At 37.2% G+C, this 17,803-nt stretch overlaps 1 protein-coding gene across 1 annotated transcript in view; it reads right to left on the bottom strand.

Annotated features, from left to right (window-relative positions):
• The window catches only part of LOC149801912 (unconventional myosin-IXb-like), a 333,412-nt gene that overhangs the window by 270,306 nt on the left and 45,303 nt on the right, over positions 1-17,803 (bottom strand). Inside the window, exon 3 of the mRNA XM_089956299.1 lies at positions 217-311. Within this exon, the coding sequence (XP_089812425.1) occupies positions 217-311 (95 nt within the window). The remainder of the gene's footprint in view (positions 1-216; positions 312-17,803) is intronic.

Below are 17,803 nucleotides of genomic sequence, written 5' to 3'. Positions count from 1 at the left end.
AAAAGAATTCTTTAGTAAATACTATTAGATAGGAGTACATTTTTTTATTTCCAAAAGATGTCCTTTTCAGAGTGAAAAGAAACAGATATGGCTTCATGTCTTTACTGTTCCAATTTAAAACTGAAATATTTCCTAAGAAACAGTACTCCCTGCTTCAGTATTTCAAATTTAGCTTATGTTGAAATTTTACTAAATAATTACATCCATAAAACATACCCATGAACCATTCCATTTTCTTTGTAATTGACCTGGATAAACTTTCCAAAACGACTGGAATTATTGTTGTGAACTGTTTTTGCATTCCCAAATGCCTGAAAAAGATAAAAAATTTAAGTGTGTTAATGACCTACAACTTACTTTTGATAATTGTATAGCTTTCCATGTTTTACATCCTGTGTACTGTGAATATAAAGGGCATGTGACCACCCTAAATTTCTTATGTCCCTAAACCTGACAACTTATTTCCTATCTTAAATCATTATTTGTAAACCAAACTACAGTTAAATACAGTTTTGCATCAAAACGAAGTAGCCACTTACACTGTCACAGGAGGAAAACTAACCTCACTGCTTCTTCTTAACAATCTCTTGACAAAATTATGATTGAATTAGTAATTACACTTCTAATATTTCATAACTGGTCGCTTGGCCCTTATCAAGGCTTGTAATCCCCTTAGTATGGAGTCATAAAGTCGTCTGGTATAAGATTGATAGAAGAGGCCCTAATGTCAAGAATAACATCAATAAGATTAGCCCTAGACTTGATTTATATCATGTTTTTATCAAGCATGGATTTAACTGTCTGTAATATATTTTCAACAGTACTGAGACCCAGAGTCCGTGATGACCCGGTTCAAGAGCAGAGTTTTGGTCTTTTTTTCCAGTTTTGTTCTCCTAGAAATATGAAACAATTATCCTCCTGGAAGGTTCATTCCCCATTTGAAAACTCTTTTACAATAACTAGGCCCAAATTTTCATAAATAATATTGATACAATTATCAGTCACTGCTGTCCTCAGCTGCGGTCAGATTTCTAACACCACTGTTGGTGATATACTGCCCAAAAATAACAAGACCAATATGTTTACTAGACTGCTGACAAATGCATGCAATTAGATGCAAGGTCATATTGTTATGCATGAACTGAACTCATAAAATCATAATCAACACAGTTCTTGACGACAAGTTTTAATTAAACCCCTACAGTCCTTAGAGTGGCCAAAAAATATCTTCTGCCAATCAAATGCCAAAATTCATCATCCTTCTTTATTACCTAAAGTGTAAACTTGGTTGATGGTACATGAAATGTATGTGCAGAAGCCATTTTTCATTTAAAATGCACGCCATCCACAAAGTTTAAAACAAATACATTATACAGAGACCATTTTTCATCTTGCAGTAACAATGCTCTTGACCTCTGACCCTGATACCAATAGGCTACATTATCCCAAATGAAAGCTATTTATAAAGTTCACTAAATGTTAATGGTGGAAAAGCCAAGTTATTGTGCAGAACAAAATTAGCAACAGAAAGACAGGACAGGCAGGCAGAAAACATAACATGATCTGTCCTGTGGATGGAGAATAAAAACTAGTCACATTATATTTACTGCAGTTATTTTGAAAAAAGTGTCTTGCTATGCTTTTTGTCAATAAATGGGATGCAGGACCAATGTATATACCATAAGCCCACTTAGCCTCATGGCTAGGTGAGTTAAAAATAAAGTCATAAAACACAAGAATACAAGCAGAAAATATAGGTATGTATACCAATAGAAAAAGAATGAGTATGTCTTCATGTCATCATGGATTGCAAATATGATGAGTATGGTATATTTTGATGTAAAATTAAGAACAGAATTTTTTAAAATAAAAGCAAATATTCACATCCAAACTATCGATACAACACATGATGTAACTACATGTATTCTCAGAAACATATCTATTCAGTATCTATGGACTGATAAGAGAGACAGACAACATGCACATCAAACACAAATGGGTGATCTCACCCATTAGTACAAAGCAGTTCATGATATAACAGTTCAGCTATGGACCACATTACCATAATTAGTACACTGCACTTTAATTGGTCTGTCAAAACCAATTTAAGAATCAAGAAAACATGAAGCTTGGCATTTATCATTATTTCCTTGCCATTATTTGACAATTTAAATGTTCATATACCATTAAGTTAAAAAAATATAATTAATTTACATAAATTAAAATGATCTCTTTATATTTAACTGGCATTTTGTTTTATTCTGCTCACCTCACACCCAAATTACTTACATGCAATAATTAAATCATTCTCACCAAGGTTCAGTACAAAAATGCAGTCTGCAGTATTGGACCCCCAACTACAGCATTATGGTAACAGGGGAGAGCTGCAGTATCACTTACATTACATCACAGTTTCAGCAACTGACCTGACACATAATGACCGAAAAACTGTAACACATCACCTTAGCATCCACTGCAGTCACCAGAGTATTTCTTGCCATTTAATGCTGTCAAGTGATACTATGTCTGGCTACTTAATCCATGACACTGTCCCTGCGCTATCAATGTCCTTATGCTTTTATACAGAAAAGTATTCTGCAGAATGCAACATCTTGTCTATGAATGGCATAAAGCGTCCTGCTATAATTTAAGCAAGACAGGAAGTCATGCATATTTTGGCACAAAACTTTAAACATAATAAAAAATCTTGATTATAAAACACTATATTGAACACAAGTGCATATAAATCTTCCAATATTTTTATTGCAGAAGTTACCACACATATATTTGCAAAGGATAAAATAAGTACAAGACAACATCTGTTACTCTGAATATTGTTCTGATAATAATAAATTATTAGTGCAACAACTATTTCCTTTCTCTAATTATGTTCCTTACTTTAATCAAATACCTTTATCTAATATACAACTGAAGTACATGAACATCTAAACATAATCATATCATAATAAACACATATAAAAACATAAGTTCCTCAAAACATCTGATGATCTACTGGCCTAAAAGAATTTCCAGGAATTTATGAACATTTCTTCTTTTTCTCCGCTGAGTCTTGAAATCATTTAATATTTTCAAGACAGCCACATTTTATTCACTTAAGACCAACTAGACATCATTAGAAGTCTTTTGGTGAAAACCCTATATGAGTATGACCATCCATTCAGAAAAACGGTAACTAAAATAAGATTTCCAAAATGGCTGCCATGGTGGCCATACAGGCTGTTAGATCAACACTATTTGAATTTATGACCAACTGAATATTGTAAGAAGTCTATTGTTGAAAACCAAATGTCAATATGACCATCCATCTAGAAAAGTAGCAATAACAATATCATCAAAATGTCCACCATGGTGGCCATATTGGAGGTCAGATCAGCACTATTCTAATTTAGAACTTATCACAATGTAGAAATTATAAAAACATCTTCTGGTGAAGGCCAGATGTTGATAAGACTTTCTGTTCAGAAGGTAGAGCATCCGCAAGATTTTCAAGACAGTCATTTGGTAGAAACCCAAAGTCAATAACCCCATCCATCCAGAAGAGTAGCAATAACAAGATTTTCAAAATGGTCATATTGGATGACAGATCAGCACCACCGAAAGTCTTTTAGTGAAAACCCCATATGAATACTACCATCCATCTGTGAGAAGTAGTGATACAAAAGATTTTCAAGATGGCCATTATGGTGGACATATTGGAAAGAGATCAGCATCATAAGAAGTCTTCTGGTGAAATCCTAATGTCTGTATGACTTTCTGTTAAGAAAATTTTCAAGATGGCTTACAAATGTAGCACTTACCACTACATGTACCTTCATTATCTCTACAACAGATTCACCCACTTTTAAAGAGTTTTACTGGGCAAAAACATGTTACTAATCACAACTTCAACTTGTAAATGAGGATATTGTTTACAAAGAACTAAGTAACCCAAGGTTTATACGGGATTTGTCAAAATTATCTACATTGTTAACTTGTCTGTCAAAAGCCACTGTGCCTGATGAACTGAAATCAGCTAGAATTAGACCTCTTTACAAAATGGTTAATATAGCTGAAGAAAAGAATTACATGCTCTGTAGTATAATCAGTACATGTACTGTGTCCAAGATAGTAGAAAGACCCATCTATGTTCAACCTGAAAACTTTTTAACTAAGAATAACTTACTTTATGAACTGGCTTGGTTTTAGTGGAATGTATACTCTGCTGATACATGCCTGATACATTGTTTTGATCATATTAAGGTACAAACATCAAGCATTTATTTTTAATTTGAATGAGATTGCTTGATTTACTAAAAAGGTTAACAATGAATCAAGAAATTCTACATAAAAAGTTTGGCAGGATAGGAGTTACATTCGTTCAATAGTTTCAATCATATCTGAGAAATATGTCAATAAATCCTCAATTTTAACAATATATAATCTAGATCTTCAACAATAACGTGGTGTACCTCAAGGTAGCATTTTAGGGCCCATTCAATGTTTATGTTATGTGAATGATACGGTAACTAGCACAAGTGTTGTTTGAAAGCTATGCAGATAACAGTGCTTTCATTATTTTCACATCAGGATCCTGATTATATATCAATAAACCTTGGGAAAGAACTAGAATCCTACAATCATTGTCTCCCCAACAACAAATTATCATTACATTTGGGTAAGACAGAATGCATTCTTTCTTGCTCGAAATGATAAATAGACAAAATCAGAGAATTCAAGATAATATGTACATGTAATGGTCACATAATCAATTCTGAAAAGTGTATTAAATATTTAGATCTCCATATAGATCACTTACTTTCAGGTGAATATATAATAAGTAGTATTATTAAAAAAATTAATGCAAAGTTAAAGGTTCTTTTAGACAAAGTCAATGTTTATCATGAAAATTTGAAAACATTATGCTCTAATTCTGTGTAATTTTGACTAATTCTATTCTCTGTGGTATGCTGGAATTGGTTACAATGTTTAAAACCAACTCCAAATAGCTTAGAATAAAACTAGGATTTACAAGCAACCTTGATCCCAAACCAAGCATTATACACAAAGAACTTGAAAATGTCAGAATTCTAAATGTAAAAGATAAAATAAACAGTTAGGACTAACTCATGCTCATAAAATATTTGATAAGAAAAGTCTATCATATGAGCTAGAGAGTTTTAAAAATTAATCATCACAATCTTGCAAAAAGGAGCAGTAAATTTAACTATATTACACCACGTGTTAGTAGTGTAGCTTCAATGACTTTCTTCTCAAATGCCATAAATGACTGGAACCCAATGAACCTATTACCTGATTGTATCAAAAACATTTCCAATACAGATAGTTTCAATGTGGCTGTTAAGTCATACCATTTAAAACAAAGCGAATAAATAGAACATAATTCAATGCTTTTTATTTTACTAAAATGAAACATATTTAGTGATACTTTTTAATTCTGAAATCAGCTTTTAAATTTGTGATGCTTGTAATTCTTACCTTAATCAAATATAACATTTTATTTTGAGAATATACCCTGCCCCCTCAGGACCCCAATTGAAATAAGTTTTGCAAACTTTTTATGGGTCATCCTTGGTGGATCACTATTTCATGTATGACTTTCTGTATACATGTACTTGTATAGTAAACTGTGTCAAGATTATTTAATTGTTATATATTTTCATTGCATGAACTACATATTATTTGCAGATTCTACCTAACCTAAATTATTATTATTATTATTATTACTGATTTCAAATATATTTTCACAAATCAACAACAACAACAACAACAATAATAATAATAATAATAATAATAATAATAATAATATTAATTTACAGTATGTACCAACTAGGGTAATCTGGTCATATTCCGACCATCAGAGGTCGTTGATATGAGATCAACAACTTCATTATTGAAGCCAACTAATGTGTACCCAACTACAATACGGGAAGCAATCGATCGGGCTTCTTGCAACAAGTTTCATTATTCAAAAAGCATATAATTTGAGTTCTTACTGAAAAATGATTTTATTATGACTATATACTAACTTTACAAACACAAATTAAAAACTTAAGTCATTACTTAATTTAAATTCCATTTAAATAAACCTGTCAACCTGGAAGTTCGAGTTATCAGGGAAGGTGTTTGACTGACAGATCATAATCTCTTTGCACACCATATGTTTGAATATCTCTATAGAAATTTTCTTAAAAAATGATATATGTATTGTATTAATAAAGCTTGTACTGATTCTTATCCAAACACTCTCAAACGATAATGAAACAACATGGCAGGAACAGCATATATGTTATGGTCAGGATCATACATGTGTGTGCTTCACTGCAGCAGATTTACAGATACATGTACATGTGTATAACATAACACATGCAACCACCATCTTACACCATTTCCTTATTGGCACATATTACCGTATTTATTTTCATAACATCACAACAAGCACACCCAATCTTAAGAGTCACAACTTGCATAAAAATATACATCATCACTAAGAGCATTATGCATCAATCCCAGCATGCCGCATGCTATGGGAACAACCATTTAATTTTTAGGAAGGGAGCGAGGGAACGTTTTTCTTCAACTAATGTTACAGGTAGAATTAGTTCTTTTCATTCCTATACACATGTATCAGGGCAGTAGTCTCTATCATAAGCTTCTGCCCCACCCCCACTCTCCCGACCTCATGGGCCCTCATAACCACCCAAAATTTCAATCATCAGTTCCTAAACCTCATACAAAACATGATTTTTCTGGAACTTACCACTATCCATGGCTTTTGTCCCAATACCTTTTAAACTGTAGATTAAATCAGTCTAAAAATGTTATCTTACATGTTATATTCAGCATTGGATACTTGGAGAGAGAATACCCATTCAAAGTGGACAACACCCAACAGAAAAAAAATGAAGTTTAAAACTCCTGTTGTATGCACATAACTATTTTGGGAATACTGTTTATATAGTAAGCTTCAACCTCACAAAATTTACCCACATTATTTTTTAACAGCAAGTACACCATAATAATAATAATAATAATGAGGACTTTGTATAGCGCCTAATCTTTAGAAGCTCTAAGCACTTTACAACATTAAACAACACCTATAAGATAAAAAACATATAATGATATCATTACAAAAACAAATACCATGAAATTAGAAAACATTAAAAAAACATGCTGAGAATATTTAAGGTAGGAAACATTATTAGGTCTTTAAGTTTGTTCTTGCAGTCAAAATAAGTGAGTTTTGAGAGCCCTCTTGAATGTGATCACTGTGTCTTTGTGTCTAAGTTCAGTGGGCAATTCATTCCACATTGCTGGGCCCTGGTATGCAAAAGAACACTGTCCATATGACTTTGTTTTCATACTTGGAATAATGAGTATACGATTGTCAGAAGAGGAGCGCAAGTATCTTGCTGGTGTGTACACATGGGTGAGGTCAGATAGGTATGTTGGACTACAGTCCGACAGTGAAACGTAACACAGAGAAAATTTTGTGTTTGATTCTGGATCAAATGGATAGCCAGTGTAGGGTACAGAGCAGCGGGGAGGTGTGCTCTGATCGTGGTACTCTAAGTATGATCCGAGCAGCTGTGTTTTGAACATTTTGAAGTTTCTGGAGCAGATATTGAGATGAACCATATGTCTATTAAGTCTCATTATGGTAAATGTGATTTGTGTGTGCACAATGGTCAAATGTTGATGGGCTACTGACTGTCTATGGGGTGGCAATTGCTGGCTTTGTTTAGGCTGGGGAAGCAATAAAAGATAACATGATCTGCTTTTTCAAGTCTGCATTTTTGCCCCCGTTTTTTTCAATCTGCAGTGTATGTACAAAAGTATCAATAATTGTTCTATTTGAGCCAGTTTAGATCCAAGATCCACTGCTTCTTTATCTCTGCCAGTGTAATATATGTGAACCGACACTGTAAACACTTCTAAATCTGAACTTGAGCCTGTTTTTGTTATCGTTGTAAAATAAAGTCAAGAGTCTCTTCAAAACTTTTTATAGACCTAAACTCTCAAATACTTCATAAAACTAGAGCATCCCTTCATAAAATTCCAGTACATCTTTAAAATTCAGCTCTTTACCACTCTGACTAAATGTCATTAGTCAAATGGTACAATATTTATGGGAGCCACAGTAGCTCAATTATTAGCATGCTGGACTCACAACCAAATAGGTTAGGTTCAAATCCTGCCATCGGACCAACCTGGGTCAGCTAATGTGGTGTGTTTTGGGGCAAGGCACTTTACTCCAATTGCCATGGCAATAAATACCATTCTCGTGTTGCTGTGCCCAAAAGCACCAGACGAAAGCAAAGCAATATTTATCACACTAGGTGAAATACAGTACTCTACTGTTACCAGCCGTGAGGAATTTGACTCCTAACATAAGCCAGAGCCTGAGGTGATAAAAATTATGCAGTGAAATATTACACTGAACTTGATGAGTTAAACATATTCAAATTCCTGTAATCCTAGCTAAGCCTAACCCGCAAATTCTGTCCTTAGAATGTACATGTGCCAGGATAGAAAATTACATTTACATGTAATATCTCCTACCACAAGATGGACTAGTCTTATAGGGGATTTCATGGCTGCAACGGAGTTACTGATCGTAATGCCTAAAATTACCTCCCTTAGCTCCAATACGCATGCCCACAAAAAATTTCCAGTTCCGGATAGTTCACCATTCTACACTTGGTTAGCGAAACATAGTCAACAAAGGAAGGTATCATTATGGTTAAACCAATGAATCAATTATATATCTGCCAAACATCTTTTGTTCATACTAGGAGAATAATTATAGACATTAAATCAGATAATTAGATTCAGTGTCCATACTTACATTATATCAGATAATTAAATAATATTTACCTTCCATACTTAAATGATATCAAATAATTAAATTAAATACACTGTCCATACCTGATAATATAAATTCATTATCCATAATTTCAGATACATCTGTAGGAACATTTCACTCTGCTCTCTGATTTTAAACATTTATTGCACATTTTTGGTTATATAACTTTAACGAAAACTATTTCAACAATTTGCATTTTTCATATGTTGATATATCCTTCTTTCCCAGTTATTTTCACAAGGCTAATAGTTCATTTATAACATGTGTTAAGAAAGTTATAACACAAGTTCGATAAGAAAATTATAACACGAATTTGATATGTCAGCTGATCTGTAATGCTGAATATTTTAAACCAGAAAAGTTTTTTAAAAAAATGAAACACAATATTTTAAATTATTCAGAGGAACTTAACAAAGCAATAATTACATTAGCTATCATAACGATAAATGAGTGTAGTTAATGCAGACGGAATATTTATTCATATTTGGGTGTAAATATCGTACAATATTCAGATTAAATAACATGCCCAATGACATTTTTTTGTTGTTTCATTGTCTTTTTGACTTTTGAAACATCAAATATCGGACGGTACATGCAATAACTTTCAGCATGATTTTTCTTTGATTATGCTGACACGTAATAACTCTCAAATTTGCTGGCGTCTTTAGACAACATTTCTGATTGCCACCAGCAAATTCATCTAGAACAGCCTTCTTAAAATTAGTTTAATTCTATTTAACTTTCCTTGCATCAAAATACGTAAGTTTTAAAGATCCAATTATTTCACAGATTCCGTCATATTACTTTGGTTCGCCTTTTAAATCAATATTGATCCACGTGACCGGATGTAAAATTGCAAACAGTATGATTTAAAAAAGAGACTGCTTATAAGAACATACTCTACAAGTCACTAATAAATGGATACTCACAAATATTCATATTTGTTGTCTTTATCTTTCAGTCACTCTTTCTAACTTAGCATCATTTTATACTCGTTTTTAACCAGAAGTATGTTTATGTAATATACGTATGCGAACACACATGATGCACCAGATGAAAGAAGACAGACATACATACAGACAGATAGGTGAGAGCCACAAATGTCCTTTACATGCATAGTGTGTCTAACATCGATATTTCTCCAAATTGTATACTCTAAAATTTCCAACCGTTCAAGGAAATAAAATTAAAATAATCACCAAGGAGACTCGTACGTGCGCCTGTCTGTTCAAGCGTGGTTGACATTTGTGCATTTTGAAAAAACTCAAGTTATTTCATGAAAAATATAATGAACATTAATAGAAAAGCAACGATCTAAATCAATAATAAAAAAACCTTTAAAAAAATTTTTTTTCTCGTCGTTCAACATTCATTAACTGCTATTATTGAATCTGTACAAAATAAACATATTTTCATTATTCTTCAAGCGAGATAAATGGCAAGAACTTTTTACGCAGCGATACGCTTTCGCACAATCAAATAATACAAACTTGAGCATAAGGTAGTAATGGAAAGATAATGAAGTTCTGAAATGGGCAGACAATATTTATTTGAAAGCTGGGAGCAGCACAAGTTAGTGAGAAAAAAATAAAAGATGTGATCAAATATTGATAGAATTTCTTTCTAAGATAGTGAGATATCAATCCTGCTTGCATAATGTGAGCGGTCTGTCACATTTTATTAATCTTCATCTGCCATCTTAATTGATTGAACTATCCGGAAGTGAGTTGTACCAATATGCCCTCTGGTGTTTTCAAGGGGAGATACTAACCATGAAACCCCCTATAGGGGTGAAACAATTCATTTATACATTAAATTTTGATTAGTGGTTACTGTTCATTCAGGATTAAACAATAACCATCAATCACAATTAACTGTAGCTTATTCACTGTGACAAACCAAAAGCATTGCACCAAAACTTGTTCAAACAAATCCGAAACAAAAGAGAACCTTGATGCAAAAGTGGCTATTAAATGATCTGTAAAGTATTTAAGCCATACATGGGAAACAAGTTGGGAATGTCTCCTTTTACAGTGATATATGCAATCAGCGACTTAAACCACACCAATGGGATAAAAAAAAAACAACAGCACAGAATTGGGGAAAGTTGTTGTTGTTGTAGGGTTTAATGCCTTTTTCGGCACAAGATAGGCAGCCAGTATAACTGGTTGAGGAAGAATCCTGGAAAACCCCAGGAAGAACCATCAACCCATGAGAAGCTACTTAGTAGCAGGCTTTCTCACATACCCACCTTAGCTGTGCCTGAGACTCGAACCCATGCAGACAGAGATCCGGAATGGTGAGCACTTTAGACCACACGGCCACTATCATAATTTCTAAAAGGCAAGTGCGCAATCTCAATAATTTCCTTTTCCTCTGACTGAAGTACCTGGGGCAATGGCAGTGTTTTCCATAAGCAGTAAGTATGATGAATTTGGTTGTTCATTATTTCCAATCCCACTCTTGGAGTTGTTCTTAAGATTTTCCTTGCAAGCAAAAATTGCACTTGTTTTATGTTTTAAAGACTGTAATGCCTTCCATATTTATGCGATGACATGAAATAATATGTTTTTAAAGCAATCATGCAATGCAGAGCAAAAGCTGTGGTGACCAATTGAGAGTCCTGCATCTGATCAATGGGGGCAGCAAGAAATGACCTAAAAGGCTGAATTAAAAACACTGAAAACAGATAGTCTGCTTGGAAGAATATTCTAATCCAGTCAAGGATAAGAATGACAAGTCTATATCGGTCTGCAATCTGCATACTGAAAATTAAAATCAAGATGCCATTACATCTCAAATGTCAACATACCCTAAAACTGACAGAACTTTGAAAGATGAAAAGACCATCAAGCTGACATGTGTGTCAATAATAAAACATATCATAGGCTGAGCACTGTAAATTGTATCAAAAGGCAGCATGAATGTATCATTTTACCCCTACAGTCTTGCAGCTTTCATTAAGCAGAAAGTATCAATACAATATAAATCTTACTCAACCTAAATCCTATGGGATCCTGTGTACAACAATATCACTTTCTAATGGAAACTGTATGCAGGCGGTTGTGGGTTCAATCCCTGGCCGATTCATACCAAAGACTTACAAAAATGGTACTAACAGCTGCCTCACTTGGCGCTCATCGTTAAGAGGTTAGTGCTAGGACTGGTCGGACTGGTGTTGGGATAATGTGGCTGGGTGGGACATCATGCTACATGTCTGTAGCATGATACCCCAGTGCTAGACATCACTATAAACTGCCACACTGCAGACATCTTAGCGATATGACTGAAAAATTGTTAAAGCTACGTTAAAAAGTCCAAATCACACACACACACATGTGAAAACTGATACATGTTGCCCAATCTGAAGCAAACTGATGCTTGTTGGACATATCTAGATCCATTACTAATGAAATCAATCATTTTATGCAATACTGTAGCATACATGTATAAACATGAAAAGAGGATTTGCTCTATTATGAAATATGAGCGGACTTTAAACTGTAATCTTTTTTCAAGGTTGCCATGTTTTGTTATGCAACAACAGTCATGAAGCAAAATAATTAATGTTTTAACATAATTTTAATAAACTTTCAATAATAATGCATCATCATTTTGATAAGCTGACATGAAAATATGCCCCAAACATTGGTTTTAAGTGACTATTTTGAATTTTCTACAACCACCTCATCCTATTTTTGCCAACTTCTGACAAGAGAGGTCAATTTGTCAAATCATTAGGTCCAGCTTGGATTAAACACACTTAAATGCAAAGCCAAACTTATGTATGATTAAGATGACTTCTGATATTGAAATGATAAAAATGTGTCAGCTGAGCATACCATGGGCTTTGCATTTCCATAATACCAGGTAAGATTTCAGAACTGGAAATTTTATATGATTGCCCATCCTTGAGGTTCTTTCCCTCTGCATAAAACATCGTCTTATACCAACACCTCAGCTGAGGGAAGTTAGACCAACAAGTTGTTCTCCACTTATTTTCCTGACATTACTTGTTGTTGTTGTTGTTGTTATAGGGTTTAACGCCATTTTTCAGCACAAGATAGGCTATTAAATGGCGGCCAGTATTAATGGTGGAGGAAGAACCTGGGATAACCCCGGAAAGAACCACCGACCCACAAGAAGCTACCAGCAAGTTTTCTCACATATCCACATTGGCCGAGCCCGAGACTCAAACACAAGCAGACGGAGGTGAGATGGCAGTGACCCGTGACAGAGAGCACTTTAGACCACTCGGCCACTCGGGGCCCCTACTTGTAGCAGAGACCAATGATGCTCAGCGCGATTTGTGCTGGAGAGTCAGCATTTGATCATGCAGACAAGTCTTATTGCACTGCTCATTAATAATTATTTTGACTGACCTTTGTATGCAGATGGTCAGTAAATTCCCTGTTCTTTTGAATCATGGCATTAAATCCCTCAGAACACTTTCTTAGTATTAATCCCTGTCAGAACAGAACACCTGTGTCTCCATAGCTTATTGACTTGAAATTTAAATTGTTGATGCAATAAAAGGAAAGCAGCATCACAAAGTAAAATTAACATCAGCTCTGTCCTAAATTATATATATATATATATATATATATATATATATATATATATATATATATATATATATATATATATATATATATGGTAGTCCTCATTTGATCTATATCCCATTATCAACAAATATGTTTCCCAAAACAATTCACTCTGATATTTATTATTCTAGTGGCAAGTGGCTATATATCTGTTTATATGCTACATGTACATGTACTTAAATTGGCCTACATTTTGGTCAGCCCACTTGTTATTGCTGTGGCAACATCAAATAATTGTAAAACATTCATAGAGACCGAATTTTGTTTTCATTTGCTTAGTATATATACAGAATGATAGATGCTTCTTAGTGACTCAGTTCTGCCTTCAGAGGTGGTTGACTGTAGCTAGCCAGGTAGCCATGGCAGTGTAAGGGGTGCTCATGGAGGGGTAATACCCCTGGTGGGGGTAGCAGTCATATTCCCTTGTGGGTAGCTAGTCCACCTTTGGTCTCCACTTGGCGCTCAGCTCTCACCTGTGGCTCCAAGAAGCTGTAGCATGCGCAGCGGCCACACTACGGGCAACGGCTTCGACTGGACAGCCAAACCAGGTTGAGGGTAACCGACAGGTCTCAAAGCCCCCTGTGAGTCAGGGATTGTCACCCATTGCATGTGAAGACTGGACCCAGCGGACTGAGCAGAGGAACCACCATCAGGTCAACAGGCAGGAAGGTGGACCCAGCAAAGCGATGTGGAACACTAAGAGCACGGCAAGACACATAGGACACTTTGGTCATCCACTGCATCCAGTCTCCATTCCAGCCGTCTTGACTATGTCTTGCAACTGGACAAAGTGGAGCTTGAATGAGAGAATGAGGCTGATACAGCTCAACTCTTTCTCACTTTAATCCAACTCACGTGCAAGTCATGTCATCACCTGTGCCCAAGTCCTGCGGCAATGGGCGAGCTGTGACGTGGCAGGTGTTGATGCACTGGCAGCCGTAGTGGTGGACCTGCATGCAGGCGGCTCAGGCCATATGGTCGTTTTCCATTGATCTGAAGCAGAAATGGATGTCGGCAGTTATCTGAGCGACTAAGCAGACCCCTTCAGGATAGCGCTGCTTACCTCCATAGCCTGAGTAAGGGGCTAGAAAATGTGCCCTAAAAAAAGCCTGCTTCATCTACCCCGACCGGCTTACTGTGGCTGGAGGGAATCCCATTCTTGCAGTAGTAACACAAAGAAAACCCAAAAGGTTCCACTCACTCTTGGTGCATGGAACATACACACTCTATTGGATCGTGCAGAGTCTGACAGACCAGAGAGAAGAACTGCCCTGATTGCAAAGAACTTGCTCGCTACAAGAAAGAGATAGCAGCCCTAATAAGAAACTTGCTTGGACGACGAGGGCCAACTGACTGAAGTTGGAGCTGGTTACACCTTTTTCTGGAGTGGACGTGGCACCGATGAACGTCGTTAGTCTGGAGTTGGATTCGCTGTCAAGCTGAGTTTGGTGAATAAGCTCTCCATCTTACCAAAGGGAATTAATGACCGGCTTATAATGCTGAAGCTACCCTTACATGGAAAAAAGCAAGTCACACTCATTAGTGCTTATGCACCAACCATGACCTACTCGGAGGAAGCCAAAGCTAAGTTCTACCAGGATCTGGAAACTCTGATTGATTCGGTACCAAAGTCAGACAAGCTGATCATTCTTGGTGATTTTAATGCCAGAGTTGGCGCGGAACACATCTCGTGGAAGGGAGTTATCGGTAGACATGGAACTGGCAAATGCAACAGTAATGGACATCTGCTCTTGAGAATGTGCGCAACATATGATCTCCTGATCACAAACAGCATCTTCCGTCTGCCTAACCGTAATAAAACAACTTGGATGCACCCACAATCTAAGCATTGGCATCAGATCGACTACATCTTAGTTCGTAGGAATGAGAGGCAGGATGTCTGTGTGACCAAGGCCATGTGTGGTGCTGACTGCTGGACAGACCACAGGCTACTGATTTCCAAGATGAATCTTAGAATTCAACCTCCCAGATGCCCACAGCGAATTAAAGTCCCAAACTCACTCATCTCCAGGCTGAAAGTCTGCAACAATGAGCAAGCTCTGTCTGAAGCTCTGACAAGCCAGCTAGAAACCACAGACTCTAATACCAACGAAATAGAGAAATGCTGGATGGCCTTCAAACATCTGGTGTACTCTACTGCATCTGAGACCCTTGGCGTCACTGTGCGAAAGCACCAAGACTGGTTTGAAGAGAACTGTGAAGAAATACAGTCCCTGCTAGAAGCATCATCTCCATCATGCATACATCAACCCCCAAGTCCACTACAAAGAAAGATGCCTTCAGCAGAGTCCGCCAAGCTGTGCAGAAGAAACTACGCGAGATGCAGGACACATGGCCAAGCCAAAAGGCTGATGATATCCAGTCCTTTGCCAACAGACACGACACGAAGAATTTCTACAGTGCTCTTCGTGATGTTTATTGCCCAGTTTCATCAGGCACAGCTCCACTCTTAAGCTCCAATGGCAGCACTCTCATAACCGAGAAGGAGAAGATACTGGATCGCTGGGTGGAACACTTTGACAGTATCCTCAACAGACCCTCTTCCATCAACGATGAAGCAATCAACTTATAGCTGATACGATAGATACGTTGGCTGACGCTCCAACAGTGCGGGGGAGAACTCATAAGACCATTGAGCTCCTGTCTAGTGGGAAAGCTCCAGAAGCAGACTCCATCCCAACTGAGATCTACAAGTCTGGTGGGCCTAAGTTAGTGGGAAGACTAACAGAGATGTTCTGTGGGATGTAGAAGATGAAACGCATACCCCAGGAATTCAAAGATGCATCCGTCATCCACCTTTACAAGCGCAAAGGCAATTGCCAATCCTGCAATAACCATAGAGGAATCTCTCTACTCTGCATCGCTGGCAAGGTCCTCGCCAGGCTACTGCTGAACAGACTCACAGAACACCTTGATCATGGCCTACTGCCAGAAAGCCAGTGTGGCTTCAGAAAGGAGAGAGGCACCATCAACATGATCTTTGCTGCCAGACAGCTGCAAGAAAAATGTCTTGAACAAAATGTCCAGCTATACACCACCTTCATGGACATGACTAAGGCATTCGACACTGTCAGCTTTGGAAGGCCTTTGGAAGATGATGGCCAAATTTGGTGTCCAGAAGTCTTCATTGAAATGGTGAGACAGTTTCATGATGGCATGCTTGCCAGAGTCCAGGATCAGGGTAACTATTCCAAACCCTTTGCAGTTACGAATGGTGTGAAACAAGGATGCGTCTTAGCCCCCACTCTCTTCAGCCTCATGTTCTCCACAATGTTGTTGGATGCTTTCAAGGACAGTGATGTTGAAGTTGGTCGCTGATACCGTCTGGATGGGAAGTTGTTCAACCTGAGGAGGCTCCAAGACAAAACCAAAGTCCAAGTTGAGAAGATTCGCGACCTGCTGTTTGCAGATGACTGTGCCCTGAACTCCAGCACAGAGGCAGGCATGCAACAGAGCATGGACCTTTTTTCCACAGAGTACTCCAACTTCAGACTCACCACCTCTACCAGCAGACTGAGGATCTGCATCAGCCAGCTCCTGGAGAAGATTACCTGGAACCATCCATCACTGTCAATGGCCATAAACTTAAAAATGTAGACAGGTTCACATACCTCGGCAGCACCCTCTCACAAGCAGTCCACATAGACGATGAGGTAAACACTAGGATTGCCAAAGCCAGCATAGCATTTGGCAGATCCGTTCAAATGTCTGGGATAGGAGAGGCATCAAGCTTGCCACCAAACTCAAAGTCTATGCAGCGGTTGTTATCCCCAACTTCCTCTATGCTTGTGAGACATGGACTGTGTATAGGCACTGTGTTAAAAAACTGAACCACTTCCATATGAGCTCCCTGAGAAAACTACTGAAAATCTGATGGTAGGACAAGGAACCAAACACAGAGGTGTTCACTAAGGCCGGCACGACAAGCATCCACACCAGGCTGTGCAAGGCACAACTCCGATGGGCTGGCCATGTTGTCCGCATGCTGGTAGAACACCTACCTAAGAAGGTCTTCTATGGTGAGCTACAATAAGGCAAAAGATCTCACGGTGGTAAAAAAAAGAGGTACAAGGACACCCTCTAGTCTTCACTGAAGAACCTAGGCACTGATCCTGATAGCTGGGAGAGTGTTGCTGCTAACCGGTCTGCTTGGTGCAGTCAAGTCAATGCTGGTGTGGAAGCCTTTGAGCAGAAAAGACTGGTGGATGCAGCTGAAAAACGTGATCTGTGCAAATCCAGGAACAGCAGTTCTGCAACACCCGGTCAGCAACCTGCACATCCATGTCCCTACTGC

The sequence above is a fragment of the Sinohyriopsis cumingii genome, chromosome 4 (genome assembly GCF_028554795.1).
Source record: "Sinohyriopsis cumingii isolate HCF-2022 chromosome 4, ASM2855479v2, whole genome shotgun sequence".
Lineage (NCBI taxonomy): Eukaryota > Metazoa > Mollusca > Bivalvia > Unionida > Unionidae > Sinohyriopsis > Sinohyriopsis cumingii.
This window is presented reverse-complemented; position numbering and strand designations above follow the sequence as displayed.